This window comes from Corvus kubaryi, unplaced genomic scaffold, assembly GCF_017639235.1.
Source record: "Corvus kubaryi isolate FWS band 111438036 unplaced genomic scaffold, C.kubaryi_AGA036_p1.0 37398, whole genome shotgun sequence".
In the NCBI taxonomy this organism is placed as follows: Eukaryota; Metazoa; Chordata; class Aves; order Passeriformes; family Corvidae; genus Corvus; species Corvus kubaryi.
The window spans coordinates 31,818,373-31,832,301 of NW_024581137.1; the positions used below are offsets into that span (position 1 = coordinate 31,818,373).

The window sequence follows — 13,929 nt, forward strand, 5'->3', positions numbered from 1 at the left end:
AGTCTTGTTTGTTCAAAACATACTTGGATTATGTTGTTTTTCTTTGGAGAATGCAAGTAGAACTGCAAAAAGAATAATGAAGTTCCTTCCCAAAAGGTGCTGGGGTTGAAATCCCCAGCACATAGAACAGATTCTGACTCCACAGCTCTTCCTGTTCTTGAAGGGTATGTGGTTTCTAATCACTGTGACACTATTTAGTATGAGAGAGTCAAGAGGAGGAAGAAAGCCATTTTTCCCTAGGTTTTGTGTGTGGAGTCTGACAATATAGATGTCTGTTGAGTGTCTGTTCATAACTCTGGCCATGCTGAGCTCTCTGATATGGGGATGTCTGGTTTCCGCACCAGTGGCGAGGGTAGGTCAGTTGTGCCAGGACTGGAGCAGCTGGCCAGATCTATAGGTATACCTACAAAGAGGTCTAGAGGGACAGGAGCCAAGACCCTGTGGACATAATCCACTACCACATCAAATAGTCATCCAGGATTAAAAATTCACAGTTTTCAATTTTAAAAAAATGAAAAACTTAATTTAAGTCCTTTTGAGTCAAAGCCCTGTCTTTTGTTCCTCCTGAGTGCCAAGCGTTTATGTTGGCATCAATCTCCTGAACCGCAGCCATGTTATTCATTTCAGAATAATGGAAATCTCTGTATGTAATCAAATGGAAAATCAGCTAGAGAAAAAATAAATATATCAGAATTCTGTGAGAATGAGTATAGTGAATGAAAGTAAGGAATAGTAACTGTGAAAATTTCATTAATGAAAATCAAAGCTGAACGTGGATAATGGGAAAACCAAGTTGAATGTTGATAACTGTGAAGGAATAGAGGCAAAATAATGCAGACAAAAGTTATTGAAGAGATTATTTAGCTTGCATTAACCTTGTCAGTTGGGCTCAATTACTTTATGTTATGGTCAAAAACAATAAGTAGCAGTTCTCATTAAATATCAGTACTGAGTGAATTAATTGAATTTATTGTAAAGGACGTGTTCTTCACCATTCAATTTTAGATTTAAATTACAAACCTCACGTTGTTGCTCCATTACATTTGAGCACAAAAAGAAGTGTACCAGGAAAAGCACAAACTTCAAAATGGTGTCGCCTTAATACCTTGTATATCTGACTCCTATTTCCATTAACTTATAGATTGTCGCGACATAGTAATGTACAGGTATTTAAGAGTGTCCTCAGCATGAATCTTGAACAGCCCTCAAATCCAGACCAGTTTTCATCTCAAAGTTGCACATAGAGTAGAAAGGATCTGTAGTTCTAGGATATAACTGTGTTCAAATAAAACAAGACTAAGTGAAAGAGGACACTTGGAGCTAACAAATAGACAGTCAAGGAAAGAGCTTCTAGAAGTCTCTAAGCTCAAAAATGCCACAGAGAAAGTGAATACTGTTATGGAAGGTCTGAAGCCAGAAAATGAAATTAACTGAGCACTTTTAATGCAAAAATAGCTATCTGCAGTTATCAGTCAGTAAAAAAGTTGTGTAATACATTGTTTCTGAGATGATGTATGTACCAGAATCTTACCTGGTTTTAGGACGCATTTATATTAGTTCATGGAGGTGAACACTATAAATTCTTCAGTGCAAAGATTCAGCTTGTGTTCCAAAAGTCTGTAAGCCATAGTTTGCTGGAAAACCAGAGCATATCTTGGGACAGTGTGGCTGAGTACTTGCTGTCTTTCCATTTTTGCCCTCTATTTGCAACTGCCAAGGCAGGTTTCTGACTGCATGGATTAATAGTTAGAACCTCTCATCCTTTCTGATGCTGCTCTTCATTTTTTCCCATTAACTCTTCTTTCTAATTACCAGTCCAATCCGATATGGAGGAAACACCAGCAAAAGCAGAAAATCTCTTAGTTGTACAAGTTATGTATGGAGTATGTTCATGCAGCAGAGCGTCCTACTGCCTAGTTTGAAACCTATTTATTTTTTTCTATTCATCTTGCATGAATTTAGAGAGCAGTCCTACTGTCATGCATTGCCATGGATTTGGCTTCATGCCCGCAGTATGCACAGCTTTATCTATTGCAAAAATTTATCAGAAAACCCCATTTCTTTTCTAGTTGTATTTGTAGAGGAGGAAATTCCAATGGTCTCTTCCATGACTTTTCTACACAGCTTAAAAGACAACTTTTGAGACTGAGATGATAAACTCTCACACAGGTCACTGGCATATAAAATCAGGGTTTCCTGATTTTTTAAAATTGTAAAAGTACTTTTTATTCTCTAATAAATCTTTAGGATACCTCAGAAAGAATTTTTTATCTCTTGACTAATCTAATTTTTTCACACCTTTTAAAGCTTATTTTTGATGGAAAAGATTTCTTTCAACTGCACAACTTGCTCATTTGTACACAGGTACTATAGCGTAATTTGCTCCAGGCTGATGTGTCAACCTTTGTTCTCCCCATGTCTTTAGCCTTAATTATCCCATAAATTACTTGGAAATCCCTGGGCATAACCTTCCTATCTTTAATTCTTAAGTGATATTTAGTTTTTATTTATTGCTGTAGAAGCAAAAAAACAAGGCTGCAGAACGTGAGTAGACACAAATTCTTGACCACATATCTTCAGAAGAGGTTGAGCAGTAATTATGTTCTGTAGATTGTCCTTTGAACCCGCATTGCCTTTTTCTTTACTTCTTTTGTCTAATCTATGTCTTTGAGGTCAGGAATAGGTTTAATGTTGACTTAATAGCAATAAGGACCATTCATCCCATGTGATGTTTTGTTTTGTTTGGGATTGATTTCTTTTTCCACCGTGTCATTTAAATGCTTCTATACCTTAAGCTTCATTTCCCCGCTATAGCTATCTGTTGTCTGAAACGGTACTTTCTCAAACCAGTGCCTTACTTCAATTTGTATAATTCCTTCTTCTCTGCTAAAAAAGAGACACTTAGGGCATTGTCCTCTGAATATATTTACTAGATTAAGAGCCAGTAGCTGCAGACTTTACATGTTACCCCTATGCTGCTGCTTCTTGTATCCAGTCTGCTCTGTTGACTTTTAGCAGCATTTTTGTACAACTCATGCTTTTCTTTGAGCTTTCCAAGCAGTTATCTGGGCACAACTATATGGATTGATAGTGAGGACTTATTTGTGCCATCCCTGTGCTTCTTGAAGGGTTAACTTTGCATTCAATATGTACTTAGACGTTACTCAAATTTCACAGGGCATGGAGATGTTTGATGCAGAACTTCTAGTGAGTTGGGTGGCATCATGAAATGAATATTGTCTATTTTTATTTTCTGTTGTGTTACTTGCCCATTTGCCTTTTGTCCTGTGAGAAGATTCCCCTGAACTTTGCATGACTAAACACGACAAATCCATCAAAAAGTGCAGAGAGCTTTACATGAAAGTAAGCTTTGCTTTCAGTTATTTTTGGAGAACAAATCTGTAGCATTCGGTATCAAACACAGAAGGAACTATTTTGTTTAACAAACATATTCCCAGGTTTTGATATAGAACCAAATTCTTGGATAAGACATTTAAAGGAAATGTGACTAACCTTCTCAGCTAAAATATCGCATATACGGAGGCAGGCCTAGGTTTCAGAGTTAGCATTTTTATACCATAGAGTATTACTAAGTTTAATTATTAGTCTTTCTATATGTAGCCACTTGCACCGAAAAGTGTGAGAAATATTTGTTTCTTCTGGTAAAATAAAGTTTGAAATATGTGATTTTTCCCTTCCTTACTTGATTAGAGTACAACACGTATTCTTCTGCTATCTGCAATATGAAGGAAAACTCTTAGTAGCGGCCATTTCCAGTTAGCTCTCACTGTTTCTCTAACTTGCTCAAAGAAAACCAAGTGTTAAAAGAAGAAACAGCAGCTAATTTTCTTGTGCAGCTCTTCTTTTGCTAATTGTAATTATCTCTGCCCTCTCACAAAATAATATGACAGTATGCATAACAGTAAAGAGGTTGTGTAGTGGCGACTTACAGTATCAGTTACTTGGTGGTGTTTATTTGGTACTGCAAGTGGTGCATGATTTTAATAAGCAAGTAAGGAAATAAATGGATAACTCACTTTGCCTCTTGTTTTTCTCCCTAGTAATATTTACGTTCTGGATATAAGAACATACTTGTTTTATATTTAATTTTAAGTTGATTTATTTTATAAGTATTTGAAGTGAGGTATTCTTTATTGGTCTTCTTCTGTTAAGGATCATAATAAACAATGGAGTTAGTAATGTGGTACAATTCTGTTTGGGTCTTCTTTATTCCCACATATGGAAATAATTAGCCTTTCTTGTGTAACACTTCTCCCAAATAAGCTTCGAAACAGATGCAAAGCCCACGGACTGTTACGCATCATTAGATGATCTCTTCCCTCATCACCAAAACTATTTTGTGGTGGCAATTTCATGCATGTTCCCTGGCAGTATATGTCTACAATTACACTCAACCCCAGCCACAGTGCATGTGAAGAGGTTGGTTTACTCTGCCCTCAGAGGTGTCGCCTTGGATGGGAACTTGGATGGGAACTTGGATACTTCATCTGTTCTACAGAACAATTTGCAAATACTACCCATGTTAGAAACTATAAGGAATGTATCTTTTCTCCAGTCATTAAAACCTGTTGCTGGGGGATAAATGGGTCTATACGTTTTGTCAGAGGTACAGAAACTGATCTATGGATTTTGACAGTACCATAGTCCTATGCCAAATGGGGCTACATGTAGGTGAAAAAGTCCATTATTAAAAAACAATTTTCTCAAAAACTCTGTGTACCTTTCACCACAAATAGGATTTAGTTTCTGTCCTAAAGCAAAATAAAAGTTGACTATCATGAGTTATGGTTTTCCAATCACCACTACCTTTGACATAATAAGAATATGACATAATTAGAAAACTCCTGGTGATTAATCCCCTATGAGTTTGTCAAGCCCAGCAATGTCTCCACCTTATTGTCTTCAGCAATGGTAGAGGGAGATGCAATTTAAAGATCAAAAATATGACACCTGACTGTCTCTTGCAGTCCATTCATTTCGTATTTCTCCAATATCCAAAGTAAATCTTTTAGGGATGATGGCTACCCTCTCATTGCTTAGTCATTTTAGTATCCATATATAGCTCACAGGTTAGTCAACCTCTTTTTAGACATGCTGACATTGTCTGTCTTCACAGCCAGGATCTTCTACTAGCAAGATATAGAATGTCTGTTTCTTGTGTATAGAATGCTTTCATTTACTATGTTTTTAAAGTCTCAGTTTCATCAAGTACCCCTAGTTCTATTTCAAAATTTTGTAAATAAAGCTTCAAAATTATGTTGGATACATGGGTAGGGCCAAATTTTGTATAGCAATGAAATACTTGTAAATATTAATTTTTCTGTACTATTCTGTGTTCTTCTAAAAGGAAAAAAAGAAGCCTTTGCTGTATAGTTTATGGGACTGGTATTGAATAGAGCATTTCATTGTGCTACTTGCAGTGCCAGTAAATATTTTTCCTGTCTGTTTAACTGCTTCAGAAGCCAGATCTTTATTCCAAACCAGACATGATAAAAAAAGAAATCTATGTTGTAATTAAAATTAAAGCAATAAAGTTATGTTCAAATTAAATGTAGTTTACCTTCTCTGTTTCTCATTTTTCTATTGTGAATCAAACTTTAAAATAGAAATGTTAGTTTTTACTTAGAATATAACATTATAATGAAGAGTGATTTAGAGGGAGAAAATCTTGCTGACAACCTATGTAATATGTGAATGAAGGAATCATATGGAAAATGGAAATTAAATGATGGCCTTCATAAGGAACAGGAAATTAATACTATGGGTAGCAGGGAAGACCTCACTTTAGGGCAGAGATCATTCCCTGTTTAGACCATGAGGCATCACTGTGGCAATATACCTACCACCTATTAACAAAGTAAGTAATTAGTGACCAAGTATTCAATATGTTTGCCATTGTGTTTTTAAACCATTTGTGGTCTGGAAATTAGAAGATGACACTGAGTACTTTGTTCTCTGCAAAAACACCTTTAGTTATCTTGGTTTTTGATCCTCCCTCACTTGGAACATAGTTCCAAGAGGAAAAAAAAGAGTATACCTAAAAATAAAAGATAAGTGAAAAACGTATGTATTTCCTCTGTTGTACTTCTATATATGTGTGAAGATTTATATTTTCATTTTATTCACAGATATGGCAATATTTTGATCACAGATATGGCAATACTGGTAATTTTTTACTTTAGAAAATTTTATTTGTCTGGTTTGAGTCACTTTCGCCAAAAGCTCTCTTGGCTGACTTTTTGGGATCAAATACATGTGGACTGAAAATTACCAGCTTTAAAAATACGTACTGACTTTCACGTTACAATTGACACTGCTTTTGCTATAGGAGTTTGTGGCTGTCTGTGGAGATGTGTGCTAAAAACTGTAATGCTCTCTTATTACAGCTTCTGCAAACAGGAAAAGCTGCCCATCACATTTCAGTCCTGTGTGATCACAAAGGAGTGCCAGGTGTCAGAGTGGTCAGAATGGACCCCCTGCTCCAAAACCTGCTTTGACATGACAACCCCTAAAGGGAATCGTACAAGATCACGCACCATTAAGCAGCTCCCTGTCGGCAGTGAAAGCGAATGCCCACAATTAGAAGAAGCAGAGCAATGTGTTTCTCAAGGAGATGGCGTAGCACCCTGCATTACGTAAGCTGGTTCATTTCAGTTCTTCGTTACTAAAATGAACAATTTCAAGTAAGCATACAGGGCTGGTAATAGAATAGCAACCAAACTATTACTAAAGAATAATAGGTAGGACTTTACCTTTTTTCTTTATCCTTGTTTTATTCAGTGTTCTTGAAAGCCCAAAGTCTGCAAATAGCTCCCATTGTAGTGTAACCAGTTCCTTCTCTAAATACAGGATTAATAATAAGTATAATTTCTTTTAATTCATTTCAATTTTTAAAAGACAATATTTGCACATACGCAGGTTCAGGCAAGATGAAAATAAATTAATTGTATTGTTTTGTCAGCAATCTTTTCCCTACTAGAATCATTGTTTTCTGAATTTCTTGTCTGGTTGCAGACCAAATGTTGAACACAGGAAAGGGGTGATAAACATCTGGTTAGCTAACAGACTATTTTAGTGAGACTTGTGTTCAGCACAACAAAGGCAGTACTGGGCCCCAAATGGGAAGTGGGAGAGGCTGACAGTGGCAGCAAACAAAGTTTAGGAGAAATGACAGCGAGCACTTTACAATTAAAGAGATTTCTTTAATCCTTATCTAATCAAGATTAATATTAAAGTCGCAACTGTGCTTTTTCTTTATCAAACTGAGAAGAGGGTCTGGAGAAATGCCACTTGATGCTAAGCATCTTTGACTGTGGTATATATTTTTCATTTTAGAGTTGAAATGTCATCTTTTCCTATCTCCAGCTACATTAGGAAGCACTTTGCTTGATTTAGCCTTAAAATACTTGTTAGGTAGGGAATTCTGTGGCATTTCTTGCAGTTCCTAATCCCAACTGAGGTTTTAACTGTGAGTCAAAGGTCTTCTTTGCTGTATTCACTGATTAGGAAGCTTCCAGATTCTCATCATTCATCAGTACCAAGCAGGGAGGCTTCAGTACTGCAGAACAATCTTCCTCTTAACTGTGGAAGAAAGAACTTATTCAAAAATTTTTCTGTAGTCATAATAAAAAATACAATTAAAGTTTCACCTTGATATCCAGAAGAAACTTTTGTGTCTCCTACCAAAGATAACAATAGGGTTTTGGGTTATTTGGGGGGGGGTGGTGGATTTGTGAGGTTCTTCCCTCATTTGCTCTTATATTTCTCAGCATCCAAATTTCTTTGGTATTTTGGCTTTTTTTATATAAGTTGTCTAGCTCTAAACAAATGCTGAGAGTCATATTCTTGAAAGTTAACTTATCTGAACGTGGACTGTATGTCTCTGTGTATCAAGTTTTTCTTCTCTCAAATAAAATATTCATGTGTGTGGTATGTTTCAGAAATTGAACAGAAAAGGTCTTCCTAAAGAGTAATGATTTAAAAAATTAAACAATACAATAAAAGTTTCCACACACATAAAATATGAAATTTAATGCAAGAAATTGCAAGTTCTCAGGCCTTTAAGGAAATTAATGAGGTTACTGAGGTGTTTTAGCTTGTATAATTTAATACTGTGTAAAATGACTTCATGATTTCTAAAGACCCAATTAACCAAATTTGATGCAGGTATGGCTGGCGGACCACCGAGTGGACAGAATGCCGTGTCGATCCTCTCCTTAGCCAACAGGACAAGAGGCGAGGAAATCAGACAGCGCTGTGTGGAGGTGGCATTCAAACCAGGGAGGTGTACTGTGTGCAAGCTAATGAAAATCTCCTCTCCTACTTAAATACCCTCAAGGATAAAGAAGGTAAATTTGATTCAATTGCAATTAAATTAGTGTGAAATCAGAGCATGTCAGCATTCCAGAGCTCTTTCACAGCTACTGTCTTCTGTCATGAGTGCCTCCTTACCTAGTGAATTACTACTAACTTGTAATTCAGATGAAAATGCTTAATTGCTGTAGCAGAGATTTCATTCTCTATGCTGCAAATATAGGTTCCTAGCTACAAATTCCTATTTCTTAGCGTCTGCTGAAAAACACTGCGCAGGATATCTTCCCATAAGAAAGAACATGAAAAGGTGGGTCAGAAGTCCTAGATTTGCTTTTTCATCGACTGTAAAATTTCTTGTGTGTCCTTCATCTGGATGAAAAACTTGTGCTGTTTACCATGCAGATGGAATATGTCAATTCTGGCATGTAAGCTCAATATAGAAATATGTAAAAATATTATTAGATTTCATTCTGAGGGAATTGATTTTTTTTTTTTTCTTGATTTGGTCAAGTTTTTAAGTAGCTTTAAGGAATTCAAGCCAATATAATTTCATGTGTTTATTTACCTAACTGAAAGAGAGATTATTCCTTGTCACTGTTAAAGCCTGTACAGCTTCTTAAGAAAAGAGAGAATAGCTTAGAAGACAAAAATCTTTAATTCATTTGGTAATCTACATGCTTTAGAATAACACTTGAGTAGTTTACATTACATTTACTTCTGAATAGTAATGCAACACTATCGATTCAGAAATCAGTGAATTAAGCTAAATGCATTTAGCTTTTTAATTAAATTTTATCCTCTACCTATTTCATACAAACACACATTATTATTAAGAAACAAATAAATACAGCCATATATTTCAGGAAAAACAGCAGCCATATACTTCAGGGAAAACAACATCAATATGCAAATCCTATGTAATACCGCATTTTATCCAGGGCTGCCCAAATAGCAGACTAGTGAGGTTCCTGCTGTGGTTTAAAGGTACTCTCAAACTTGCCGTAGAGGTAGAGTTTGTGGGGAATGTTAATGCCAACATCCATTTCAGCATGACTGCTCAGATCAGTAGGGTGTGACTTGTGAGCTCTGCAGCCCCACGTCTGTATTTATTAAAGAAGAAGCTTTCAAGCCTCTTTGTCTAATGCAAATCAGCTCCGCCCAAGGGCTTTTAGTAAATCGCCTCTGCTGAACAAAGTTTAGATGCCTCTGCCGTAGTGTGAACAGTGAAAACCTCCTAGCTAAGGAGAGGCAACAATAAAACCAGTGGAAGCTTACTGTTCAGAATGATGATTAGGATTTTGGTAGGCTGTGAAGTCTTGCCAGATTAGGCGGGTGTGAAATTTACCCTTATCAGACTGTGACAGGAATACATGGAGCCCATCAGGAGGTAATCTCTGCAGGCTCCTGAAAGCTGATTAAAATGTAACTAGTCTTTGGATGCATAAACATGAGAACAGTTTTTCAAGAGCTCGAACTGGGGGTGAAGTGGTTCTTAGTTTAAAAAAGGAGCTCTGGGCTGTTTCCACATTAGGGGACAGATTTTCCGAAGAGCTGCTGCTCTACTCATCCTCTCTCTTTCTCCCCTCATAGAATAGAAAACTATGAGTAATTTGAGGATTGGAAAAAGCCAGGGCACACACCCACCAGATTATGCTGTGAGGAAACGTCTTCAACTCAGTGTAGCTTGCTGTTGGTTGTAGTGAATGCTGTCTTGGTAAGGCTGCTTTGAAGACCTCCATTCTCATATACTCATGGTGGCATTTCCCTGTTATTTCAGAAAGTCAGTCACAGAGCAAGTCGAAGGCTAGTGTTGCACCTCTGCTATCAATCACTTTTGAAATAACAGGTAGGTAAATTAAGGGCTGCAACCTGGCCTTTTGATTAAGAGCATGCAAAGGAGGCAATGTCCCTTTTGGGGGACCTTGTTTGCTATATGTGTGTAATTAACATGTTTATGTAGCTCTGAAATAGTTAAATGAATTTGAGTATTCTCAGGAAATTTCAGATCAGTTTGAAAGTGAGAGGCCAGAATTCCAACTAATGAAGTTCATGAGCCAGCTGGGGCACTGGAACAGTTGCCTGCTCTACTCCTGAACAGTTTTAGCTAGTGACTGCTTTTCCTCTCACTTCTGAGCAATGGGAATTATTTTGCGGCTTTCATCATAGATGCGGTTTCCAGTGCCTTCTGTAGTGTTAAAACACCAAATTAGGTCTCCAGTAAGAATTTGAACTTCTAATATTTAGCTGAACTGGAATCCCTCACACCATTCAGATCAGTAGGAAGAAGAAAGAGCTTTGGTTGTAGCAGTTAAGCAGTGGCAATCAAGTTTCCTGGAGGCCACTGTCATTCTGCCATTTACTTGCTGCTGACTTAAATTGTTTCATCTCTGTATTCACCTACTCAACTGGTTAGTCATGAAGTTTCTCTCACTGTAAGTGTATGAGGTGGACTGTGTCATCTTATTCCGAGTACCTTTAAAACCCTCAATGTAGAATAAAGATAGGAGAAAAGTTCCTTTATATAAATATAAATTTATTCTACATCTGCAAATACACACTTGTTGCCCTATTAAACACAGGGGAACTGCTTACATGCATGGAATTGTGCCATTTCTTAGAGCATAAGATTCTGAATTATCTAACGTTTTTTGATGGGAGAATTCAGCATTATAGAAAATGAGAAGAACATATTTTGTTTCATTGCTGGTCATAATGTGTTTTGGCCTTGGGTTTTTCTTGATTTTTTTGAGTAAGAGTACTTGGAGAAATTTCTTTGTGTTGTTTGCTATGAAACCAGTGTGACAAATGACCAGAAAGAGAAATATGAATTTGTGTCTGCTTATACTGATGCAGTCACAATACAAATTCACTCTCTTTGCCAGCCTGGTCATTACTGGGCACTACTCTCTTGAGGGTTTTTAGAGAAGGATGGAGAGTTTGATGTCTTGATAAATGTAGCAAATGCTACATAAAAGCAGAACTGTTCTTTTTCTTTTCAGTTGTTTTTAAAATGCAGTAATTTGAGGAGTGTTTTCCAAGGATATAAAATATATTCAGCTAAAATTTCCTAATATAGAAGACAATTTGAGGAATGGATAATTAAATTTTTAGTTTTTAGGTCACTACCCTCAAACCTGAAATTCCTTGAAAACTGAATCTAATTTATTAGTTAGATTGAAGGAGAAAGAGAGATTATCAAAATGCATTAACTTTTCTTTCTATATTTGGCCCAAAATTTGGTCAAATTTCACATCTATCTTGTAGTATTACACACAGTCTAATCAACATTCAACATCACATCCAAGGAATAAAGAATTATCTTTATTGCTGACACAAGAGAATATGAAAGGACAGAGATAAAGCAAGGTTTTAAACTGTAAATATCTGCATCCAGCATCATCTTCTGTCAGTGTCTTTGCTAAACAGTAAGCATCAAAACCTAAGCTCAATTAAAATTTTTGATGCTGAAAGAAATTCATTTAAATTCATGGGAACAAGATGGTCATAAGATACACAGGGAAGGCTGTTTTCTTATTTTACTGTCATCTCAAAGAAAGAATTCTGAGTAATCCTGCATGAAATTCATCCTAAGTGCTCCATGATGAAAACATTTTTAATAACCTGAAATATAAATTTTCTGTCCTACAGTTGAATTCTTTTCTTGTAAAAGCAATATATAACAGGCACCATTTATACATCACTTAGGGTCTAAAAGCAGCATTTCAAAAACATTTTGACATATTTAGAAATTTACTGATACCTGAGATATGAAAAAGCTGCTATTTAAAGCTTCCTGATTAAAGATCTTTGTTATTTTTCTGAGTAAAATTCCATAAAGTAGTGTGATGATAAGTTCTTTATCATGATGAAGGCTAGAGATGAAGCATGGAGTTCCTCAGAACACTTTCTCTATTCCCTGAAGCAAGATTGTGTCTCAGGGGTGTAATTGACCCTTAATTTCATCTGTCTCACTTGGGCAATTCCCCAATTAAATCAAGGTTAAAAATGTATGGATAGCAATTACTTACTGTTTTTCTTCTTTTATTAGAAACTATTCAATGCAAATTCAACAGGCAAATTATGTTTACTTATATCCATTTTCTACACCAAATATGCATATTATGTTGATTACCATGCATATTAGGTGTACATGTCAAACATACTGTAAAATTCGATGTTCTGTCATAGCATTATGCAAATGTTGGAATATTAGGTTTTGTATTATTTTGTTTCAAGAGATTGGTGAGCTAGAGGCAGTAATATTAAATTACTATCTGCCATCTCCATGCTTTCATTACATGGAGCAACACAGTGTAAAACTGTGCCAAAGGAGACAACCTTGAAAACCAGAATAGGGTGAAGGTTTTCCACTCCATTTTCCCCTTACAAAGTGAGAATTGGAGCTTTTTCTGTAACTGTAAAAGTCATCTGCTTAGAAAATCTGAATGCAAAGATATACATACATGTCTACAAGCTTGACCATACTTTAACAACCTGGTGTTTACTTTCACATTCTATAAGAGGTTATTGATCTCATCTTTCAGAAGGATGTTTTGTCATAAGTGTATTTATTTCATCCAAGAATCTTTCCATCAAAAGTCATGGCAAAAATTAATGAGGTGGAAAAAAATGCCGAGTAGAATGAGAGTGTTTAAAGTTATGGAATTGCATGTTTCCTCAATCAACCAAAGTGAAATAATATGGCAGACTTCACTTTGCCTTCTTGAAGATGTTCTCTTCTTAGTGTAATATTTTGTCCTGTATTATGAAAGAGAATTAAAATCTTGCTGTCAATGAAATGGTACATTTTCAGTTAGAGTTCTGTGCCTTACTCTGACACCTTATAGAATTGTCCTGTTACTTTTACTACCTGGAAAGTCAAAAGAATAAAGTATGGAAGGAGAAGGGTAATTTTATCCCAGCTTACTGATCCTTAAAGAACAGAAGAATCACATGTGTTTGTATCGATTAACAAAACTTTAAAGAAAAAAATGTCTTGCGCAGTTTTTACAACTACATATATACATTATGTATCATATTTATGTACATATATATACATAGTAAGTGCAAACCATATATATATCTGAAACAAAGCCTTTTTGAACTAAAGTTGCTGCTGGACAAATCTTACCGCTGAGTGTGCACTTGATGGTCTTTAGAGTAAAAGAAAAAAGTTTTTTCTCATAATTTTAGCTGTGTTTCAGGTTATAGCTTTAAAATAATCTTTTAAATATTAATTAACCAGGCCTTTGAAGTTATAGTATCATATAGCTTACATATACAAGTGCAAAGGGATTTATGCAGCTTTTTGTTCAGTTTGTTAAGAGAAGAAGTAATGAGATAGCAGGACATCAATTTCTGCAGAGTGCAAAGTGAACAATTATTTTAGTAGTATAATTTACCCCTCAAATGAAAGGACTGAGTCCGAGGCCATGCTGCAATATCTACAGCATTCCCGTCTCCAGATAATGGGATTTGTCTCTGTTCATGCAGAGAGTAAACTGACTTCTGTGTAATTTTTTTCAAGGCAGGCATTCTTCTATCATGTCATCAGATTAAAAAGATGAGATAACAGCCTTTCTAACTGAAGGATAA

At 35.9% G+C, this 13,929-nt stretch overlaps 1 protein-coding gene across 8 annotated transcripts in view; it reads left to right on the plus strand.

The window, feature by feature from the left end:
- The window catches only part of THSD7A (thrombospondin type 1 domain containing 7A), a 285,991-nt gene that overhangs the window by 171,882 nt on the left and 100,180 nt on the right, over positions 1-13,929 (plus strand). For 7 of the 8 annotated variants that reach the window (XM_042042958.1, XM_042042963.1, XM_042042964.1 and 4 more), the window contains 3 exons: positions 6,408-6,656; positions 8,188-8,369; positions 10,112-10,180. In XM_042042958.1, the coding sequence (XP_041898892.1) occupies positions 6,408-6,656; positions 8,188-8,369; positions 10,112-10,180 (500 nt within the window). The remainder of the gene's footprint in view (positions 1-6,407; positions 6,657-8,187; positions 8,370-10,111; positions 10,181-13,929) is intronic. The other variant, XM_042042962.1, reaches the window with a different exon arrangement.